This window comes from Mercenaria mercenaria, chromosome 9 (genome assembly GCF_021730395.1).
Source record: "Mercenaria mercenaria strain notata chromosome 9, MADL_Memer_1, whole genome shotgun sequence".
In the NCBI taxonomy this organism is placed as follows: Eukaryota; Metazoa; Mollusca; class Bivalvia; order Venerida; family Veneridae; genus Mercenaria; species Mercenaria mercenaria.
This window is the reverse complement of record NC_069369.1, coordinates 74,527,651-74,550,498: the sequence shown is the minus strand read 5'-3', so window position 1 is coordinate 74,550,498 and position 22,848 is coordinate 74,527,651. Positions and strand designations below refer to the sequence as shown.

General features: G+C 35.7%; 1 protein-coding gene across 1 annotated transcript in view; it reads right to left on the bottom strand.

Moving 5' to 3' along the window:
• Positions 1-409: 409 nt before the first annotated feature.
• Positions 410-22,848, bottom strand: part of LOC123547478 (palmitoyltransferase ZDHHC16-like) — a 32,253-nt gene continuing 9,814 nt past the window's right edge. The window contains exons 4-9 of the mRNA XM_045334617.2: positions 16,640-16,751; positions 15,128-15,261; positions 14,471-14,536; positions 13,050-13,283; positions 8,364-8,434; positions 410-1,242 (exon numbers count right to left, since the gene is read on the bottom strand). Coding sequence (XP_045190552.2) covers positions 1,128-1,242; positions 8,364-8,434; positions 13,050-13,283; positions 14,471-14,536; positions 15,128-15,261; positions 16,640-16,751 — 732 coding nt within the window. The 3' untranslated portion in view covers positions 410-1,127. The remainder of the gene's footprint in view (positions 1,243-8,363; positions 8,435-13,049; positions 13,284-14,470; positions 14,537-15,127; positions 15,262-16,639; positions 16,752-22,848) is intronic.

Sequence of the window (22,848 nt, the reverse complement as noted above, 5' to 3'; positions counted from 1 at the left end):
TTCAGAAAGTGACAGTGATCTGGACAGTGATACTCACTGTGAATATAAATATATATGGGAATTAAGACCAGTGACAAAAGTGTAAATAATAAAAAAAATCTGTCACACATGAGAAGACAGTAAGTAAGGGTGAATAAAATTTACAAACCTATGCAACTGATGCAATGATATGAGTGAAAATTTTGAAGAACCTTGAAATTAAATGAAATATCAAGCATACCAAAAAGCATATCAAAATGTGGTTAAAACGATGGCATTATGAGCCTTTAAGCCATTCATAAATAGAAATCCAAGTTTAACAGAAACTGAAAATGCAGTGAAAAAAGGTTATCCCTGAATTAATGACATATTAATAAAACTGATGTCTGTAAGATAGCTATGAATTATAAACAGATAAAGAAAGATCACAAAAGCTAGTCTGTGTGCATTTTATGCCAATGTGAGCTACAAATACGTTGAATCAGGTTTCTAAATATTTGAAAAATGAATAGATATATCAATAAATAAATAGAACTTTACAAATAAATATAATACCAAATGTATAAATGAGCATATTCTAAATAGCTGGCTAATCTGCTTTTTCAGCAATTCTTTGGTAAAGCTAAAAAGGAACATAAAACAGAACACCCTGTAAATATCCTTCTCTCTTAATAACACCTAAGAATTTTTGAGCTCAGGCTATCCTAACAGAAGTCAATTTGTGGTCTCTGTAATATCTATCATAATCTCAAAACCTAGCTATTTCATCAATCTCACTTGATACTGGTGTTCTTTAAAGAATTCTATGAGGTCTCTGCCATAATAAGTATAGTACACTTTTTGACAACCAAGTATTTTAAATCTACCTCGATTAATACAAGTATTTTCACTTAGATACATTCAAGATCTTTGCCATATATAAGGTAGTATACCTCTTTCCTGACCTAGCCATTTGATTCTATCTCACTTAATACATGTGTCCACACTGAGGTCCATTTGTGTCTGCCATACATAAGGCAGTAAAGCTATTTTCCTACCTAGCCACTCTTTTCACAAGTGTCTGTACACAAGCCCCCATTTGATGTTTCCACCTCAAATGAAGCGCATCTACATGTATCTCTGTCATGATCTAGCCATTAGAATTGATCTCACAGAAGTTCTAGACCTTTGGTGTCACTGAATTTATACGAAGCTCTCTGCCAGATCAAACCATCACCTTCTGGAGCATGTGTTGATGGTAGTAAAACATATTTACAGAATGATCTGAAATAAGATGAATAAAAGTGTACACTAATAGAGGTAACAAGAAGGGCATGATGACCCTATATTGCTCACCTGTTAAACTGGGCCTTTAAATCATCGGGATAAACATCAGTTTCATGTACTTAGGTTCTTAAATGTGGCATCTAAAGTGTTAACAAGCTTTTCCTTTGATTTGAGTGGTGACCTAATTTTTGACCCCACATGACCCAATATCAAACTTGGCCCAGGAATCATCTGGATAAATATTCTAACCAAGACTAGTTTCATAAAGATAGGGATATAAATATGGCCTCTACAGTGTTAACAGGCTTTTCCTTTGAGCAGGTGACCTAGTTTTTGACCCAAATGACCCAATTTGGAACTTGGCCTAGGAATCATCAAGATAAACATTCTGACCAAGTTTCATGAAGATAGTCTGGTCCTTTGGAATCATGCTCTCCATTCAACATATGTGTAAAAGAGTACGCTTAAGCTGGTGCTAGCGAGCCCGAGAGGTGTTGCACATTTCACTACCTCTCATGAACAGACTCAATCAAACAGAGTCTGCTATTATTCTTCTTCTTGCATTCTTTGCTTTCAAAGGAGCTTTATACAGATTTTATAATATAAGCAGTCTCAAGAGCATTAACAAACTTTTCCTTTGATTTGAATGGGTGACCTAGTGTAGCGTAATGGCCTCTGAAAGCCACATGGCTCCAGTGTTACCAGACTTGTAAAACCTGTTGTAGAACTTTCACACACATATATAAGATTGAAAACACAATAGTTCGTATTGATGTTTATTTAATTTCAGGTAGTTAAATAAAGTATTTTAGAACAAGTAATTTTATTGTCTCAGTGTCCATCTTTCAAATAATATTTAGCTACTGTAAAATGTTAAGAACTAATTATGTTTGAGTTGTCTTTCATGAAATCTACATATTTGGAAGGTAACCTAACTAGGCATAATAGTATTTTTGACTTACGTTGGCAGAACCACGGTTGGTGGCTCTGCCGCCTTGCCTCCCTGACTGTCTAGTACATAGACCTTTTATATGCACCGGCCAGACTGTTGATTACCAAATTAAGATGTAGTTTTCCTGGTGTTATGTCTTAACCTGCCCAGAGCTACGATAACTTGTCAGTTTTATAAGGTCAAGAGTTTCCGGTGAAAGCCTTTAACTAATTTTGAATGAATATATACTATCCAAGACATTGAATAATTTAGTCTTTTAAAACAATAGCCTAGCACCCTTTTTGAAATTACATTACAAATTCCTTCATTTCTTCACGAAAAAAAACAATAAAAAAAGGTATTTTACTATCCTCGGAAACTTTTGAATGTTATGAATTGTAATGCAAAAATAGGTGTTTGAACACATATGCTTGTTTCTTATTGGTAATATCAGACGTTTTTGCTGACAAATATACAGATTTAAAACAAAAATTGATGGACACAGAGCTAACAAAAATTCAAAACGCGATGGGTAAATATTTGAAATGGTAATACAATTGTACATAAAATTCCACGCGACTATTTATTCTGTGTTTCGTCTTTGCCCAGTGGTATTACGTGCAGACATCGTCATGTTGTAGGCTGTGTCATCAAGCGGCATGTACTGTGTAACCTCATCGGTGAATTATAATATACTGAAATTGACTAAAAGTATGATCAGCAAATGTCATGTTGTTATTGAATTTCGACAGCTCATTCCTAATGGCTTTTATATGTTCGGCTGTGATCTTGAAAGAGTTTCTCCGTCAAAAATTAAAATTGTTAGGTCATGCTTAAATGTCCATCAAGACGCATGTTATAAACTTATAAAGATTTTATTATCTTGTCACCATGGTTGTTGTAAACATTCATTGTTTCTATGGATATATATTTCCATGGAGTTTTTAATTCGAAGGCTAGTCCATGTGAAAACGACTATTTGAATTCTCCGTGTCATGAGCTCGACAAAATTCCCAATCTGAATATGAATTATTTTCCTCTTTGTTTCACAGAATTTCCAGTATGACTTTGCATTTTATTTCTATGATTTTTTCCATGATGACTCTAATTTTTCACAAATTTGCACAGCATTTTTATGCACACATAGCAAGTGTCTTCGCCCATTTTCCTTTCCCCTTACATGTTTTTGAAATTTTGAACAAAAATAGTTGCACCCAATTTATTACTTCCTTAATATTAATATTGTGTAATTTATATTTAGATCTATACGGTTTCAATACACGAGGACATGACATACCAACTTGCTGACAGCTGGAGAAAGGCCTTAATAAAAACATTTTTGCCCTTAAGAAAAATATTGATATTAATCATCTTCTATTTTCATTTACATTTATTTTACCATGCGTTTTAAATTCTGTTTTGATGAACTGTATCATTTAAGCAAATTGTGGTCTTATCTTTTTTTACGAATAAATTTTTAACTTTTCATATGTATAACTTATGCACATCAAAGATATATTCTCTACATCTATTAATTTTTAATAATGTTCCACCCTACTCGTCAACTTGTACATGTGCAACAAGCTCGGTTAACATGAAAACTTTTCAGTTGTGTCAATTTGATAAAATATATCAACATATTAATTCAAAACAAAACGTTGACAAAATGCACGTATATTGTTCACTGCTCATAAAAAATATATGTTCGTCACGTAGACATACTTATCTACTATTCCGTAGGTATATTCTATAGGTTTCCCATGCTTCTGTTAGCATAGCCTTTATACCTAAAATAACACTAATCTAGTGTTCTTTGTGAGTCACTGCTCACAGGTCATCATCAAACACATTTCCTGTGTCTACCGTGGTCTTAGTTTCTGCCACGTTACATTTACTATAATTACAATATCCGAACCTTCATCTTTTTTGAAACAGTAAACCCCATACAAACATTTTATCTAAATAATGCTGCAAAAAAAAAATATGATGACAAAATACTTTTAAAACAAGTATAGTCTAAATTATGAATTCAAATTGAATACAGGTATGTTAAAATATAGTTTGACATGCGAACTGCCAGAAGCAAAGTTGACCAGTTACCTACATGTTAACTAATATTTGACAGGTGTAATCTGAATTTTATAACATAAATGATATTTCCCACACGTTACTTTGACAACTGAACTTGCTTTTAATTTTGTCATAACATACAACTTGTAACTTTAATAAAAATCCTCAAACAGATAAACTGCCAGCAGCATAATTTGTTTTCGTGTACTTTACATTTGTAATTTCATTTTATCCTCTTTTTTTGTATTTTTCTATTTTATTTGTAAACAGTTTAGTTTACTCCACTGTTCATCTTATATCTTTCTTGATAGGCACCGCTTGTTAATGCGTACCTTTAGAAAAAAACATATATTAGGTCTTATTTATAACCTAAAACCCTATGGCGGTATATTTATGAAGTAATATATCAATTGTTTTATAACCATGATACATTGACAGCTTTCGTCTGCCCGATTTAGCTAATTTACAGAGATTTTCAAATTTTATATATTTCAGTGTTTTGCTTTATTTTGCTTTATTTAATTTTCGCCTACCCTACAAGATTTGTAAATATTTTCATACATAACTCTGATTTGATACATAATTTTATTAAGGCAAACTTTTCAGTAACAGTTTTAATTATAAATTGCATTTCGTGCTAGATTGAATTCAACTATTTTTTTCTCCCAAAATATGCCCAAAACTTTTAAAAGGAAAAATAGACATTTCTACTTGCGTTTTTGAAGATCTAGTGGCTCGTGTCGTCTTCTCAGTTCGGCGTGATGTATAGTGGCAGAGTACTTCGTGTAATACGTGGCCGCAACAATCTCGCAGAGAACATCCTGGTCCTCGGATACCAAAATCGTCTTGTAGCGTAATGGCCTCTGAAAGCCACATGGCTCCAGTGTTACCAGACTTGTAAAACCTGTTGTAGAACTTTCACACACATATATAAGATTGAAAACACAATAGTTCGTATTGATGTTTATTTAATTTCAGGTAGTTAAATAAAGTATTTTAGAACAAGTAATTTTATTGTCTCAGTGTCCATCTTTCAAATAATATTTAGCTACTGTAAAATGTTAAGAACTAATTATGTTTGAGTTGTCTTTCATGAAATCTACATATTTGGAAGGTAACCTAACTAGGCATAATAGTATTTTTGACTTACGTTGGCAGAACCACGGTTGGTGGCTCTGCCGCCTTGCCTCCCTGACTGTCTAGTACATAGACCTTTTATATGCACCGGCCAGACTGTTGATTACCAAATTAAGATGTAGTTTTCCTGGTGTTATGTCTTAACCTGCTCAGGGCTACGATAACTTGTCAGTTTTATAAGGTCAAGAGTTTCCGGTGAAAGCCTTTAACTAATTTTGAATGAATATATACTATCCAAGACATTGAATAATTTAGTCTTTTAAAACAATAGCCTAGCACCCTTTTTGAAATTACATTACACTAGTTTTTGATCCCATATGACCCAGTTTTGATTTTGGCCTAAAGAATCATCAACATAAACATTCTGACCAAGTTTCATGAAGATATGGATATAAATCTGGCCTCTAGGGTGATAACAATTTTTTCCTTTGATTTGACCTAAATGAAACCTATACCACTGAAAGGTTCAAAATAGAAAGTGGCAGTAACTCTAGAACCCATGATTGAATCTAGCCGCTTTTTGAAATCAACCGAGATCTTGTAACTGGTAGATTATTCAAACATTGCATTACTTCAAAGCATATAATACAGTTGATATGGCCAGACAATTACTTTGAATATGGCCCTGTCAAATCAAACTTAATATGTCTGCATCAGGCAAGGCCATCAAATTAACAAGAGCTGTCACAGGAGACAGCGTGCTCGACTATTTCTATGCTGGATAGTGAAACTGGGCACATCTGAGAAAAACTGGAGCTGTCACTTGAGTGTTTATTAACTCCAATGGTGGGTGAAGATATTGCACAATAGCCTGAGTCTGTGTCAAAAATATTAAGTAATAAGAGAAATACAGATAAAGTGTATCAAAACACTATACAAGTACAGCCTAAGCAAAAAGGGGGCATAATTAATTAAATATTGGTGCAAGAGTTATGCATCTTGTATCATATGATGTGGGTGATGATGTGGAACAACTACTTCAAGTTTGAATCAAATGCATTTCATAATAACTGAGATATAGTGAAAATGCATCAAAATTAACTTTTAATTCTAAGTAAAGGGGGGCATAATTCATGAAAAATTGGTGCCAGAGTTATGCACCTTGTGTTACAACTATTTTAAGTTTGAATCAAATCCATTCAGTAATAACAGAGATAAAGTGAAAGTGCATCAAAACTTTAACCTGAAATTCTTAGTAAAAAGGGGGAATAATTCATGAAAAATTGGTGCCAGAGTTATGCACCTTGTGCCAAATGGTGTGGGTGATGATGCTGAACAACTATTTTAAGTTTGAATCAAATCCATTCAGTAATAACAGTGATAGAGTGAAAGTGCATCAAAACTTTAACCTGAAATTCTAAGTAAAAACGGGGAATAATTCATGAAAAATTGGTGCCAGAGTTATGCACCTTATGTCATATGGCGTGGGTGATGATGTTGAACAATAATTTTGAGTTTGAATCAAATCCATTCAGTAATAACTGAGATAGAGTGAAAGTGCATCAAAACTTCAACCTGATATTCTAAGTAAAAAGGGGGAATAATTCATAAAACAAGAGCTGTCTCCATAGGATGACACATGCCCACAATGGCACTTTGAATGAATAGTAATGGCCGATGTTAGAGTTTAGGACCTTTGACCTACGGACTCGGGTCTTGCGCGCGACACGTCGTCTTACTGTGGTACACATTCATGCCCAATAATTTTAAAATCCATGCATGAATGTCAAAGATATGGACAGGACACGCCCATCAATGCACTATCATGAAATATGACCTTCAACGTCTAAATGTGACCTTGACCTTTGAGCTACGGACCTGGGTCTTGCGCGCGACACGTCGTCTAACTGTGGTACACATTCATGCCAAGTTATTTGAAAATCCATCCATGGATGACAAAGATATGGACCGGACACGAATGCACTATCATGAAAAATGACCTTTAACGTCTAAGTGTCACCTTTACCTTTGAGCTACGGACCTGGGTCTTGCGCGCGACAAGTCGTCTTACTGTGGTACACATTCATGCCAAGTTATCTGAAAATCCATCCATGGATGACAAAGATATGGACCGGACAACAAAATTGCGGACAGACCGACAGACTGACAGACGGTTCAAAAACTATATGCCTCCCTTCGGGGGCATAAAAAGAGAAAGAGTAAAAAAAACTTTAACCAAGGTGGGGACGCGGAAAGACGCCGACACCGGGTCGAGTAGGATAGCTCTCCTTATACTTCGTACAGTCGAGCTAAAAATGTCAAATCAATCAAACTTAATCGAAGATTTCCACACAAAACAACAGGCAATCACACTAAAGATATTCGGACCACATCAGGCAATCAGATCAAAGATGTTTGTTCTATGTCAGGTAATAAAACTACAGATGTCTGACTGTGTAGAGCAACTAAAGTTATGTGGACAACATCAGACAATCAAACTTAAGATCTCTGGACCATGTTAGGCAATCACACTAAAGATGTCCCAAAAGTGCCAGGCAATCAAACTTAAGATGTCAATACCAGGTCAGACATTAGGCTGACAATCAAACAAAAGACGTCCAGACTGTGTCAGACAATCAAACTAAATATGTCTGTCAAACAATCAAACAAAAGATGTCCAGACTGTGTCAGGCAATCAAATTACAGATGTCTGGACCATATCAGGCAATCAAACTAAAGATGTCTGTCAGGAAATCTAATTAAAGTTGTCTGCACCATATCAGGCAATCAAACATGTCGGGCCATGTCAGGCAATCAAACTGAAGATGTCTGGACCATGTCAGGCAATCAAACTGAAGATGTCTGTGAGACAATCAAACTAAAGATGTCTGGACTGTGTCAGGCAATCAAACTAAACATGTCTTGACTGTGTCAGGCAATCTAACTAAATGTGTCACTGGCTTCTCAAACTATGCTTAGAACCTAGTTTGAAAATAAAATTCCTTCAAAGACTATCTCGGCATTAAAAAACTATGCTTACCTAAAATTTGAAAATCCTAAAAACACCTGCCAGTTCTTCTTAAAACCATAGTTATAAGGGTTTTTATACACCTATAAATATATACATATAATTGTGTTATTTCTTATTCATCACATGCAAAAACAAGAGCTGTCCGTAAGACAGCGCGCTCCACTATTCGGCGATTTGACAGTAAAATAAATATATGTCTCAATAAGAGACCTCTACTTTAAAAGGCAGATATACCAAGGGGCATAATTCTGTCAAGAACACAATCTAGAGTTATTGGGATTATTACCACACATGCAGATGATGATGGTTAAAATATATTTTGAGTTTCAAGTCGCAACCTTATATAGTATCAAAGTTATGTCCAGAAAATGAAGATTGTCAAAATATTTAAGTATGAAAGGGGCATAATTTGGTCAAAAATACATATCAGGTTTATGGGGATTGTTACCACTCATGCAGATGATGATGTTAAAGATACAGTTCAAGTTTCAAGTCTTTATCTTAAAGTGTACTAAATTAACATCAAGAAAGCGAAGATTGCCAAAAAAGAAATTAAGTATGATAATCATAAATCATCATGAATATCATAATTCTGTCAAAAATACAATTAGGGTTATGGGGATTGTAACACACATTATAAAGAAATATTTTCAATTTTAAGACATTATCTTTTAAAGAACCTAAGATATGTCTATAAAAAAAGGCTTTCAAATAAATTTAACATGAAAATAATTCCAAGTATAACAACTTTGTGACCTTGACCTTGGGTATAATCGGCTCATACTTTGTTTGTATGCTGGACAATGTTTATGTGAACTTACAGTAAGATATAAACAATAGTAACAAAGATATTACAGAAAAACAAGAGGATCAAGATGGCCCTAGGTCGCTCACCTGAGAAACACACCATAACAGTGTAAACATGTTTGACCTAGTGATTTCATGGAAAAAAAACATACTGACCTATTATCATTAAAATTGGAGCAAAAATCTTGAGTATAAATAAATATTTTCTTTGATTTGACCTAGTGACCTAGTTTTTGATCGTAGATGACCCATATTCAAATTTGGCCTAGATTTCATCAAGGCTATCATTCTGACCAAATTTCATAAAAATCAATTGAAAAATACAGCCTCTATCGTATACACAAGGTTTTTCTTTGATTTAACCTAGTGACCTAGTTTTTGACCCCAGACTGCCCATATTCCAACCTGACCTAGATTTCATCAAGGCAACCATTCTGACCAAAATTTTATGAAAATCCACTGTAAAATACAGTCCCTATTGCACACACAAGGTTTTTCCTTGACTTGACCTAGTGACAAAGTTTTTAAGTCCAAATGACTCATATTCTAACTTGACCTAGATTTCATAAAGGCTATCATTCTGACAAAATTTCAGGAAGATCAGTTGAAAAATACAGCCTCTATCGTATACACAAGGTTTTTCTTTGATTTAACCTAGTGACCTACTTTTTAACCCAGATGACCCATATTTCAACTTGACCTAGATTTCATCAAGGCAATCATTCTGACCAAATTTCATGAAGGTCAATTGAAAAATACAGCATACAGAAGGGTTTTCTTTGATTTGACCTAGTGACATACTTTTTGACCCAAGATGACCCATAATCAAACTCAAGGTAGATTTTATCAAGGCAATCATTCTGACTAAATTTCATGAAGTTCAATTGAAAAATACAGACTCTAACGCATACACAAGGTTTGACCTAGTGACCTACTTTTTGACCCCAGATGACCAATTTTCAAACATAGCCTAGATTTCATTAAGGTTATTATTTGACTTAATTTCAGGAGGATCAATTGAAAAATACAGCCTCTATGGTATATACAAGCTTTTCCTTTGATTTGACCTAGTGACCTAGTTTTTGACCCCAGATGACCCATATGCGAACTTGACCTAAATTTCATCAAGGCAATCATTCTGACCAAAACTCATGAAGAATAATTGAAAAATACAGCCTCTATCGCATACACAAGGTTTTTCTTTGATTTGACCTAGTGACCTAGTTTTTGAGCCCAGATGACCCATTTTCGAATTCGGCCTAGATTTTATCAAGGTAATCATTCAGACCAAAATTCATGAAGATTAATTGAAAAATACAGTCTCTATCGCATACACAAGGTTTTTCTTTGATTTGACCTAGTGACCTAGTTTTTGACCCCAGATGACCCATTTTCGAACTTGGCCTAGATTTCATCAAGGTAATCATTCTGACAAAATTTTATGAAGATCAGTTGAACAAGAGCTGTCCGTAAGACAGCCAAGCTCGACTATTCGAAATATTGTCACAGAAGCAGGAAATTATTACCCAAAATGTTAAATATCAAAAGAGTTTTAAGTTCGAAACGGGACATAATTTGACCAAAATGCATATCAGTTATGGGACTTGATGCTATCAACTAGTTTAATAACCCCGAAGAAACATGTGAAGTTTCAATTCCATATCTGCATTAGTTTTGGAGATAGTAACTTGCATGTAAAACTTTAACCAGAATTTTCTAAGTCCAAAAGGGGGCATAATTTGCTCAAAATACATGTTAAGAGTTATGGAACTTGACCCAGTGAGGTTGGTAACTGACCTAGAAAAAGAATAAATAAGTTTCAAAGCTATATGCCTTTTGGTAATAGCTGTATGTACCTGTACGCAAAACTTTAACCAGGATTTTCTAAGTCCAAAAGGGGGCATAATTTGCCCAAAATACATGTCAGAGTTATGGGACTTGATTCTATCAACTAGTTTTATAACCCCGAAGACACATGTGAAGTTTCAATTTAATATCTGCATTAGTTTTGGAGATAGTAACTTGCATGTAAAACTTTAACCAGGATTTTCTAAGTCCAAAAGGGGCATAATTTGCTCAAAATACATGTCAGAGTTATGGGACTTGGCCCAGTGAGGTAGGTAATTGATCTAGAAAAAGAAAAAATAAGTTTCAAATCAATATGCCTTTTAGTAATAGCTGTATGTACTTGCACGCAAAACTTTAACCAGAATTTTCTAAGTCCAAAAGGGGCATAATTTGGCCAAAATACATGTCAGAGTTATGGGACTTGACCCAGTGAGGTAGGTAATTGATCTAGAAAAAGAAAAAATAAGTTTCAAATCTATATGCCTTTTAGTAATAGCTGTATGTACTTGCACGCAAAACTTTAACCAAAATTTTCTAAGTACAAAAGGGGGCATAATTTGGCCAAAATGAAGGTCAGAGTTATGGGACTTGGTGCTATCAACTAGTTTTATAACCCCAAAGACACATGTGAAGTTTCAATTCAATATCTGCATTAGTTTTGGAGATAGTAACTTGCATGTAAAACTTTAACCAGAATTTTCTAAGTCCAAAAGGGGGCATAATTTGCTCAAAATACATGTTAGAGTTATGGAACTTGACCCAGTGAGGTTGGTAATTGACCTAGAAAAAGAATAAATAAGTTTCAAAGCTATATGCCTTTAAATGATAGCTGTATGTACTTGCATGCAAAAACTTAACCAAGGTGTGACGCCGACGCCGACGCCGACGCCGACGCCAGGGTGAGTAGAATAGCTAGACTATTCTTCGAATAGTCGAGCTAAAAATACAGCCTCTATCACATACACAAGCTACAGACAGACAGACGACAGACGACGGGTATCGAGCGATCAGAAAAACTCACCTGAGCATTGCTCAGGTGAGCTAACAAAGGTTACTGAAAAACTTTAACCTTAAAAATAACTCAAGTATAACACCTTGGTGACCTTAACCTTTGGTATAATGGGCCCAGCCCCTGCACATACTTTGTTTGAATGCTGGACAATGTTTATGTGAACTTACAGTAAGATATAAGCAATAGCAACAAAGATATGACACAAAAACAAAGGTTGCCGAAAAACTTTAACCAAGAAATTCAAAGCTCACGCTGACGCCGGGGCGAGTAGAATAGCCCCCCTATTCTCCAAATAGTGCAGCTAAAAATCATATACAAATCCACATGATAAAATTAACAAATATAATTGTTTTAAATACAACTGATATTTTTAGCCTGCTTCCTTATACCACAGTCACACATACGGCGTGGATAGCTACATCAAGCCACGGATAGAAACGTAGTAATCTGTATTGATCCGTACCTGAGGCGTACCTTAAAGCAGTATTCCACTTCAATCCATACGGCTCCGGTACGGATTGATACTAATTACTATGTTTCTATCCGTGGCTACATGTAGCTATCTGTGCTGTATGTGTGACTGGGGTATTAGCTCAACAGGGATAACACAGATCTAAGGATCTCAGTCCCCATGATCCATAGATCTGCTCTCTCAAAATTATCATTTCAAACATTTTGAGAGAAAAGTATTTTTTTCAATTCTTTTGGAGACAGTGCAGACTTTGTGCATTCAATTTTTCTGGATGAAGATAAAGCTGCATTTAATAGTAAAATCTGTGATGTTATCAAATGAAGTGTAATAATACTGACAATTATTGCATTTGCTGAAAATTTCTCTCTCAATTACCACAGCAACAAGAAATTTATAATGATCCTCTTCATTTAAGTTATTCTACCGAAGTGTATTATAAGACTCATTTGTGCAAAGCTGCAAGTTATTCTTGATTTACAAAGGATAATTTATAGAAAGACTCTTCCTTAAACTTTTCAGATACGACCATCTTAAACATGAATGAAAATAAACTTACTAAATTTTTTTTTCTGAATTTTTTTCTCTGGCTGTTGTTTATATGGACTTCTATACTGGTCTCACCAGTGGATATCAGTTTGGCATGCCACAACATCAGCAGTCCGAGAGCAAGTGTGACACCAGAACACAATATAAACTGGTATAATACTGCTATATGATAATAATACTCCTTGAAATTCTCCCTATCTGGTGGGTTATCATTTAAAATCATCTTCATAGGTACTGTCTTATCCTGAAATATATACATACATCAACAGTGAACTATCATATAAATTATATGAGCCGCGCCATGAGAAAACCAACAAAGAGCATTTGTGACCAGCATGGGTCCAGACCAACTGCGCATCTGCACAGTCTGGTCTGGATCCAAGCTGTTGCTGTCAAAACCTATTGCAATTAGAGAAACTGTTAGTGAACAGCATGGATCCTGTCTTGATCCATGCTACTCTCTCAAACGCACTATGTTGGTTTTCTCATGGCGCGGCTCACATCATATTATACCAGACTAACATAGTGTTCTTTTCATGGCAAACATGTTCAAATGCTCTTTACATACGAAGGAAGCCACTCAGGGTTCCAGTTCATCATTACTTGTACAGATGCAAAGTGGTCTGAACAGAGGGACTGAGTGAAAAAACAAGTAGCTGCGTTCAATAAATGCTTGATACCCCTGGTGGCATCCTTGTCGATACAAAGCAACCTAAGTCCAAAATGAGGTCAAGTTTAAGGTCAAGGTCAAACAGAGGTCAAGTGATGTCTGAAGATGAGGAATGGTCACAGGTTATATCTGCATTAGTATCAAGTCATTCTAGTTAGGGGTATTGATGCTAAACGAAACAGTCCCATTTGGTTAACCTCGTATGGGCGGCTGGACGAACGAACGGACGGGACAATCCCTATATGCCTCCCGCATCAGTAAATGATGTGAGCATAAAAAAACCTGAACAGAAAGAGAAATGATTTGTTTGGTTTAATGTCACACCCACACAATTATATGTCATATAGTAACATAACAGCTTTTCATGATGGATGAAGAGATCAGGTGCCCCTTCTTTTATTTTATTATTCAACATGGAGAGGCATCTGGGTAGAACCACAAACCTGCTGTAAGCCTGCTAGATGGCTTCCTTACATAAAAGAATTCTACACCCCAAAGCTGAGGTTTCTAAACAACAGCAGTTATGGGGCTATTTATTTGAATCAGCAACCTTACCCACTCTGCAGTAGACAGCCCTGTAAAGACTGACAGACTGGGGATACACCCACAAGTCCCCTCAGGTGACACTGTGTAAGTCACTTTTTACTATGAGGCACTATCAAGAGAATGCCATTGTTTTCTTTCCTGTTTGAAAAATCACATCGTGAAAGTGAACATTAGGAAAACTTGAAGTGCAATAAAAAGACAATTATAGTACTTACTTTAGGACTGTATATAGCATCATGGATAGCATTTAATGGATATAGCACAGGTGGGAATGGTGTTGGCTGAAATATAGAAACAAATAAAAAGAGGTTAATATGACTTGTGCAGCAGTATATACAGTGATGGATCATAGACTTTAAGTAAGAGGAGGCTGGTCTGATTTACATAATTATGGAGGCATTTAAAGTTAGAAGTGTGTCTGAAGGCCATTGGACATATATTACTTGCTGACAATGCAAGACTAAACAAGTTTTCATCTACCTAGGGTGGCAGGAAGGTGGTATGAATACTACAAAACATCATCAAGTAACGCAAGTTAAAAGGAACTGAAAGAGTAACAAAATATTTTTGGTGGGGTCTGGGGTACGAGTTGCATGGAGGGGAATCCCAAATAAAACCCCAAGTACACCATTCCAGGTCAGTTTCATGACTTCATGTGATGCAATTTCGGACGAACTGATGCATGGACGGACTGACAGATGAACAGACAAGGGTAATCAAAGTGCTCAAAAATCATTTTGTGAGTGTTATGAACAAAACTTAATTCCTTGAAACAGCATAGTGGTAGGTCTATTAACACAAATCAAGAAAGAAGTGCTGTTTAGAAATATCAAATTCAAATGTAAGAATACAATCAAGTCCAAGATACTCACCTTATCACCATAGAAATGTTGTCTAAACAATTCATGTCCAGTCCAGCTGACATAGATTGTACCAAGCCACATGTATACACAGAACATGAAGAAATACCTGTGGTTATGATGACCTACACAGTTATTTAACCAAGCTGTAGGTAGCAGTTAAGGAAATCAATTAACATACATCTGAAGTAAATTTTAGTAAGTCTGCCTGCTTAAAGGATACGAATATCTGTACAAGAGGGCCAAGATGGCCCTGTATCGCTCACCTGAGAACCATTGCTCAAAATGATATGATCAAGTTTTGACATAGAGCACATAGGCATACACATTAAATATCATCAGGATAAACATTTTCTTGTAACAGTCCCTTTTGTCCTAGTCAGGGCCAATTTCCATACCATGTTTGAGGGTCCTAGGCTCAAATGCTGCATTTTTGTACTAACATGACTATTCCTTACCCTGGAAGACTTAAATAACATTTAAAACCAATCTCATTAGATGCTGCTGATATATATTCATTTACATAAAATAAAGGGAGGTAATTTGTCATAAATTCAGTCAAAAGTTATCTACCCTGATTGTCAGAGTCAATCTGATGGCACAAATGACATTTCAAATCAGTATCTTCATTGGTTACTGAGATACACCCATTTTATTTTGAAACAAATGGAGGTAATTTGACATAAAATCAGTCCATATCTATCTACCCTGATTGCCTCAGTCCAACTAAAGACAATAATGAAATTTCAAGTAAATCCTATAAGTACTTACTGATATAAATCCATTTTGATTAAAATCAGGGGAGGTAATCAGATATAAAATAACTCCGGAACCTATGATTGGTTCTGACAGATTCGTCATGGAATCCAAGATTTATTTTTGTTGAAGATATTTTGGAAGTTTATATCAAATCAAACCATAAATGAAGTCTCTAAATGGCTGCAAAAGCCAAAATAGCAAATTTTGGACCTTTAAGGGGCCATAACTCTGGAACCCATAATGGGATCTGGCCAGTTCAAGAAAGGAACTGAGATCTTATGGTGATACAAGTTGTGTGCAAGTTTGGTTAAAATAAAATCATAAATTAAGACAACAGTAATTCACTATCCAAGAGTTTTAACATTGTTCTTTGAAAGAATTGCAATTTTTCTCATTAAATACTGTGAAAACTGCAATCAAAATCATAAGTCCTGTGACAAAATGCACATTATGAACTTCTGCTTAATGTTGATTAAAATGCATGTTCCATGCAAAGGTTCAGGACTTAAACAGATAACGGTCACCATCATTCCAAATGCCTGTCTATGGCTTATGTTAGTTGAATCATGCTTGGAGAGGAACCCCAGGGGCTCTTGAACAATCAAAGTTGGTGTGACTAAAACAGCCTCAAAAAATATTACCTATATATTTTTTCTCAGTGTTGGATTGATATTAAAGTCCTAATAACCATCGAAAGCTCTTAATTATATCAGAAATTGTTCCCATAGTTTCAAACTTGCTGATATTAATTTTGCAAAAGGATACGACAGTGATGATCCATTTTTAATATACATTTACCACATATCGTACAATGATGAGTTCTGGGTGGTTTCGGGGAGATGCACTTCTTACAGATGGAAACAACCTCTGGAACATTCTGTAATTATGAAAAAATGACAATTTCCGGAGAAACTCATAAATTAATGGTAGTCTCCAAATGTTCTTCATTAATGTTGGGAAAAATTTATGAACAGCATTTGTCTACTGTAGTTGTCACTCAAATATTAAACTTTTCCACTTTGCAACATCATAATTACAGAGGATACAAAAGTATGCTTACAGTTACCTTACAGCTGAATCAAGAATTAATTTATTCATTTTTTGTTTCTGTCACTTTGAAATATTGCTATGAATGTTACTGCTTCATACAAAGTCAATAATTATATAGAAACATTAACATTGAATTACCCAAAGCAATGCTACAAGAAAGCCATGTTCTTTAAGACTATCTTTACAACAGTGAACACAAAACAACAACCTTTGATAATATTCCATACTTTTTATCATCGTCAATACACAGATTTTCTCAGCAGACATTGAAACATATTCATGAATTTCAGAGAGTAAGAACATACATGGCAGACAAATTCTACCAGGAATTTCACAGAGCACAAACTTGCATGTAGACATTTTATTAAACCAGATCTTTCATTTTATAATTAATCAAAATTTTCGTGAAACTGAATGTCACTACTTTGGATACAGACCAAGAATGCAACGAACGATCTGGACACTCCAAACCCTCATTCCCTAAAACCTTTTACAGGACAGTTGTTCTGACTTCAAGCAAATGCTGTTAGACCCTTAGTGTATGAAATGATGGCCTTTGTTGCATTTTGGTCTAAGTTTTGAGTACTCAAATGTCATCAATCTGGATACAGGAAGAGACAGAAGGTTTTTAATGTCCTCACTGCAGACCTAAGCTGTTCAACTTGTTTTTGGCGAGATGGGGGTGGGGAAGGGTAGGCAAAGAAGAATGTTTGCTGCCATCCTCCTGGAAATGTTAAAAATATATTAATGAAATGGTGGCCTCTGTTACATCTCTTGACAGGAATGAAATAGTGGCCTCAGTTACAGCTTTTGACAGGAATGAAATAGTGGCCTCTGTTACATCTTTTGACAGCAATGAAAGGGTGGCCTATGCTACCTCTATGAATGAAATAGTGGCCATTTTTACCTTTTTGGATGATAGAAATGAAATGGTGCCCTCTGTTACATCTTTTGGTAGGAGTGAAAATAACAGTGGCATCTGTTAATCTTTTGATAGGAATGAAATGATGGCCTGTGTTACATCTTTGTTAGGAATAAAATGACGGCAACTGTTACATTTTTTGTCTAAATTCTAAGTGCCCTGATATTATTAATCTGGACACAGGAAGTGTTGTTGCATATGAAAGCCACATTACAGTCCAAAATTTGGCAGTAGGTATAGAAGATCGAATTCCAGATTTTTTTTAAATACAACTTTGAAATGGTGGGTTCTGATACATGTTCAACTTTATTAAATAAAGGTAACTTCTCGGGCAACTTGGGGCAGGGGAGCAGCATAGGCCTCCCAACCCCTCCACCCCAACCCTTTGAATATAGGTCTGTGTATAATGGGGGAAAGGGACAGTAAATTTTAAAACTCCACAACTCTGCGCTGATACCAGTGTGAAAACAAGAGGACCATGATGGTCCTGAATCGCTCACCTGTCCCAACATGACCCACTTTTGAACTGAGTATGACGTCGTTTTTTTTCTATTATTTGACATAGTGACCTAGATTTTGAGCTCATGTGACCCAGTTTTGAACCTGACCTAGATATCATAAAGATGAACATTCAGACCAATTTTCATACAGATCCCATGAAAAAAAATGGCCTCCAGAGAGGTCACAAGGTTTTTTCATTATTTGACCTACTGACCTAGTTATTGATGGCACGTGACCCAGTTTCAAACTTGACCTAGATATCATCAAGGTGAACATTCTGACCAATTTTCATGAAGATCCATTCAAAAGTATGGCCTCTAGACAGGTCACAAGGTTTTTCTATTTTTAGACCTAATGACCTAGTTTTTGACCGCAGCTGACCCAGTTTCAAACTTGACCTAGATATCATCAAGATGAACATTCAGACCAACTTTCATACAGATCCCATGAAAAATATGGCCTCTAGAGAGGTCACAAGGTTTTTCTATTATTTGACCTACTGACCTAGTTTTTGAAGGCACATGACCCAGTTTCGAACTTGACCTAGATATCATCAAGGTGAACATTCAGACCAATTTTCATGAAGATCTTTTGAAAAATATGGCCTCTAGAGAGGTCACAAGGTTTTTCTATTTTTAGACCTACTGACCTAGTTTTTAACCACAGTTGACCCAGTTTCGAACTTGGCCTAGATATCATCAAGATGAACATTCAGACCAACCTTCATACAGATCCCATGAAAAATATGGCCTCTAGAGAGGTCACAAGGTTTTTTTATTATTTGACCTACTGACCTAGTTATTGATGGCACGTGACCCAGTTTCGAACCTGACCTAGATATCATCAAGGTGAACATTCTGACCAATTTTCATGAAGATCCATTCAAAAGTATGACCTCTAGAGAGGTCACAAAGTTTTTCTATTTTTAGACCTAATGACCTAGTTTTTGACCGCAGCTGACCAAGTTTCGAACTTGATCTAGATATCATCAAGATGAACATTCAGACCAATTTTCATACAGATCCCATGAAAAATATGGCCTCTAGAGAGGTCACAAGGTTTTTCTATTATTTGACCTACTGACCTAGTTTTTGAAGGCACGTGACCCAGTTTCGAACTTGACCTAGATATAATCAAGGTAAACATTCTGGCCAATTTTCATGAAGATCTTGTGAAAAATATGGCCCCTAGAGAGGTCACAAGGTTTTTCTATTTTTAGACCTACTGACCTAGTTTTTGACCGCACGTGACCCAGTTTCGAACTTGACCTAGATATCATCAAGATGAACATTCTGACCAACTTTCATACAGATCCCATGAAAAATATGGCCTCTAGAGAGGTCACAAGGTTTTTCTATTATTTGACCTACTGACCTAGTTTTTGAAGGCACATGACCCAGTTTCGAACTTGACCTAGATATCATCAAGGTGAACATTCAGACCAATTTTCATGAAGATCTTGTGAAAAATATGGCCTCTAGACAGGTCATAAGGTTTTTCTATTTTTAGACCTACTGACCTAGTTTTTAACCACAGTTGACCCAGTTTCGAACTTGGCCTAGATATCATCAAGATGAACAATCAGACCAACCTTCATACAGATCCCATGAAAAATATGGCCTCTAGAGAGGTCACAAGGTTTTTTTATTATTTGACCTACTGACCTAGTTATTGATGGCACGTGACCCAGTTTCGAACTTGACCTAGATATCATCAAGGTGAACATTCTGACCAATTTTCATGAAGATCCATTCAAAAGTATGACCTCTAGAGAGGTCACAAGGTTTTTCTATTTTTAGACCTACTGACCTAGTTCTTGACCGCAGCTGACCCAGTTTCGAACTTGATCTAGATATCATAAGATGAACATTCAGACCAATTTTCATACAGATCCCATGAAAAATATGGCCTCTAGAGAGGTCACAAGGTTTCTCTATTATTTGACCTACTGACCTAGTTTTTGAAGGCACGTGACCCAGTTTCGAACTTGACCTAGATATCATCAAGGTAAACATTCTGACCAATTTTCATGAAGATCTTGTGAAAAATATGGCCCCTAGAGAGGTCACAATGTTTTTCTTTTTTTAGACCTACTGACCTAGTTTTTGACCGCACGTGACCCAGTTTTGAACTTGACCTAGATATCATCAAGATGAACATTCTGACTAACTTTCATAAAGATCCCATGAAAAATGTGACCTCTAGAGAGGTCACAAGCAAAAGTTTACGCACGGACAACGGACGCTGCGCGATCACAAAAGCTCACACTGTCACTTTGTGACATGTGAGCTAAAATCATAAAAAATCCAATTTCGAAAAATTCAAGGCAATTGTTGAGTGGATGTCTTGCATAGACATAGCACTTCATTATGTGACATTTTCAGTCTGCCGATTCTGTGAGTAAAAAACGAGTAAAACGCAGGTTTCAGGACACTAATGGCCCAAAATGCACAACTTGCGCGACCTGTACCGTATTATCTGCAAATGACTGACCTAAATCACATGCATATTTTTAAAGCATGTGGCCAAACGAAAATAATGGTGGGAAGAAAAGTATCGCATAACCGTTTACTTTTTCCGCAAATTTGAGCCGAAGCTGGATGGATGGACGACCGTTTCCAATTCGTCTGACTTCCGTTACGTCCTGTAAAGTTTTAGACCCGGCCGTCTACATGGAGCTAGGAAAATCGATACATGCACATATTTATTTTACACAATAACCACTCGTACGCAGGAATCCTTAGTTCTATAAACATCATAAATAACCAGTTGAATATATATGCCTGTAAAGTACATATGTCTATTTTATTTAAAAAACTTACCCAGGCCAAATGCGAAACTGGCCCCTACCACTTAAGAGGGTGATTGTGACCAGCTGTGGAGCTTCTCATGCTTAATTCTTAGTCTACGTTTTAGTGAAAATTAAGGCTTTAAAATTGAAAGGCTTCACTTTTAAACACAAGCTGAAGTGTGTCAAATTATGATTTAGTTCCTTTAAGTAAGGAACAAGAAACGAAGTTCACAGCACTTAAATTGCAAATCCATAAATCATCTCAGTCCTTTTAAAGGTCCAATACTAAGGAAAGTGAACATTTTGATTTCTTTTAAAAAGCACAGAAACTATTTCATTTTATTGGAAAATGAAAGTTGGTATGTAGAAATTCGAAATAAATCGCAGTATATGTACAATTATTTTTCTATGAAGTATGAAGAAAGTTAAAAAGACCTGGGGGGTCATTCTGTCGATTCATTGAAATTTCAACATAATACACATACATTTCTTTGAGTTCCAAAGACCTTCTGTAAATTTTGACCTGCCAATCTTCATTATTTAGTGTCTTGCAGAAGTCTATGCACTGGCTATGAAAAAAATTGCCAACTCACTTTCCCTTAGTAATGGACCTTTAAATCAACGTGTATTAGGTAATACACAAATTGTACTTGTAGAATTAGGTCAAATTACATCACACACATCACAACATTTAGCTGTCAAACTGCTTCCTGTCATCCTACATCAAAGGCCAAATGCCGATTCGCATCTTTTCTTTGAACTCAGCCGACAAGTGCCAGTGTATTTTTCAAGATGTTTATGCAATTTTGTCACCAAATGTGTCGGATAAAACTGGGATTTAAAAGTTAAAGGAAAATTAGGATTTACAAAAAAAATTAAGGTATGTGGCTTTATTATGTGTTCGAACAAGGTCTCAATTAATACATAAAAATGTGAATAGTTATCATTTAAGTTGCCGATTATTCTGGTGCATGATCAAAAATTCAGATGTCTGTTTAATTTATAAACTTTTAAATGTTGAAACTAATCAACAGAAAATCAGAATAAATTTTTAGACCATGGTCATGTTGACTGACTCATTGGTCAGGTCCGTGGCGTCTTGTCAGACGACATTGTTTATAAAAAGAATGAGTTGGGATTTATGGCGAACCGACACAAAAAGGTCATATATCGCCGAGACATTTGTTTATTGGAAAATTGTTTATCAAATATACATAGGTCACCGTAAAATCATGTGAGAAAGACTAAGTAAAGATGACTGAGCGACTTTCTCACTCGGATCGGAACTTGTGACTTTCGAAACACGCGCGAAGACGGCAATATGGTCGTGTACGATCTGCTGTATATTAAAATAAGAAAAGGAAAACGTCTGCTGAAAAATGCATTTTAAAAACATCAAAACATATATAAAAAAAATTTGCCCCCCTGAACTAGGTCGGGACTATTTTGATGGGTCGGTCGGAGCACTGCAAACAAACAATTTTTTAATTATGGCCTAATAAGGCCAAAAATGGCTACTAAATTCCTGGATTTGATATTTTTTATGTAGTATGAATGGCAAATATATTTGTTTTCATGGTTTACTTATCCGTGAAATCCATGAAATAAGTTTACATGAATATTAACCTTCAGTCTGCTGGCAGCAAGTGATTCTGCCTTTGCAATCAGTGCAGACCAAGATCAGTCTGCACATCTGTGCAAGCTCATTTT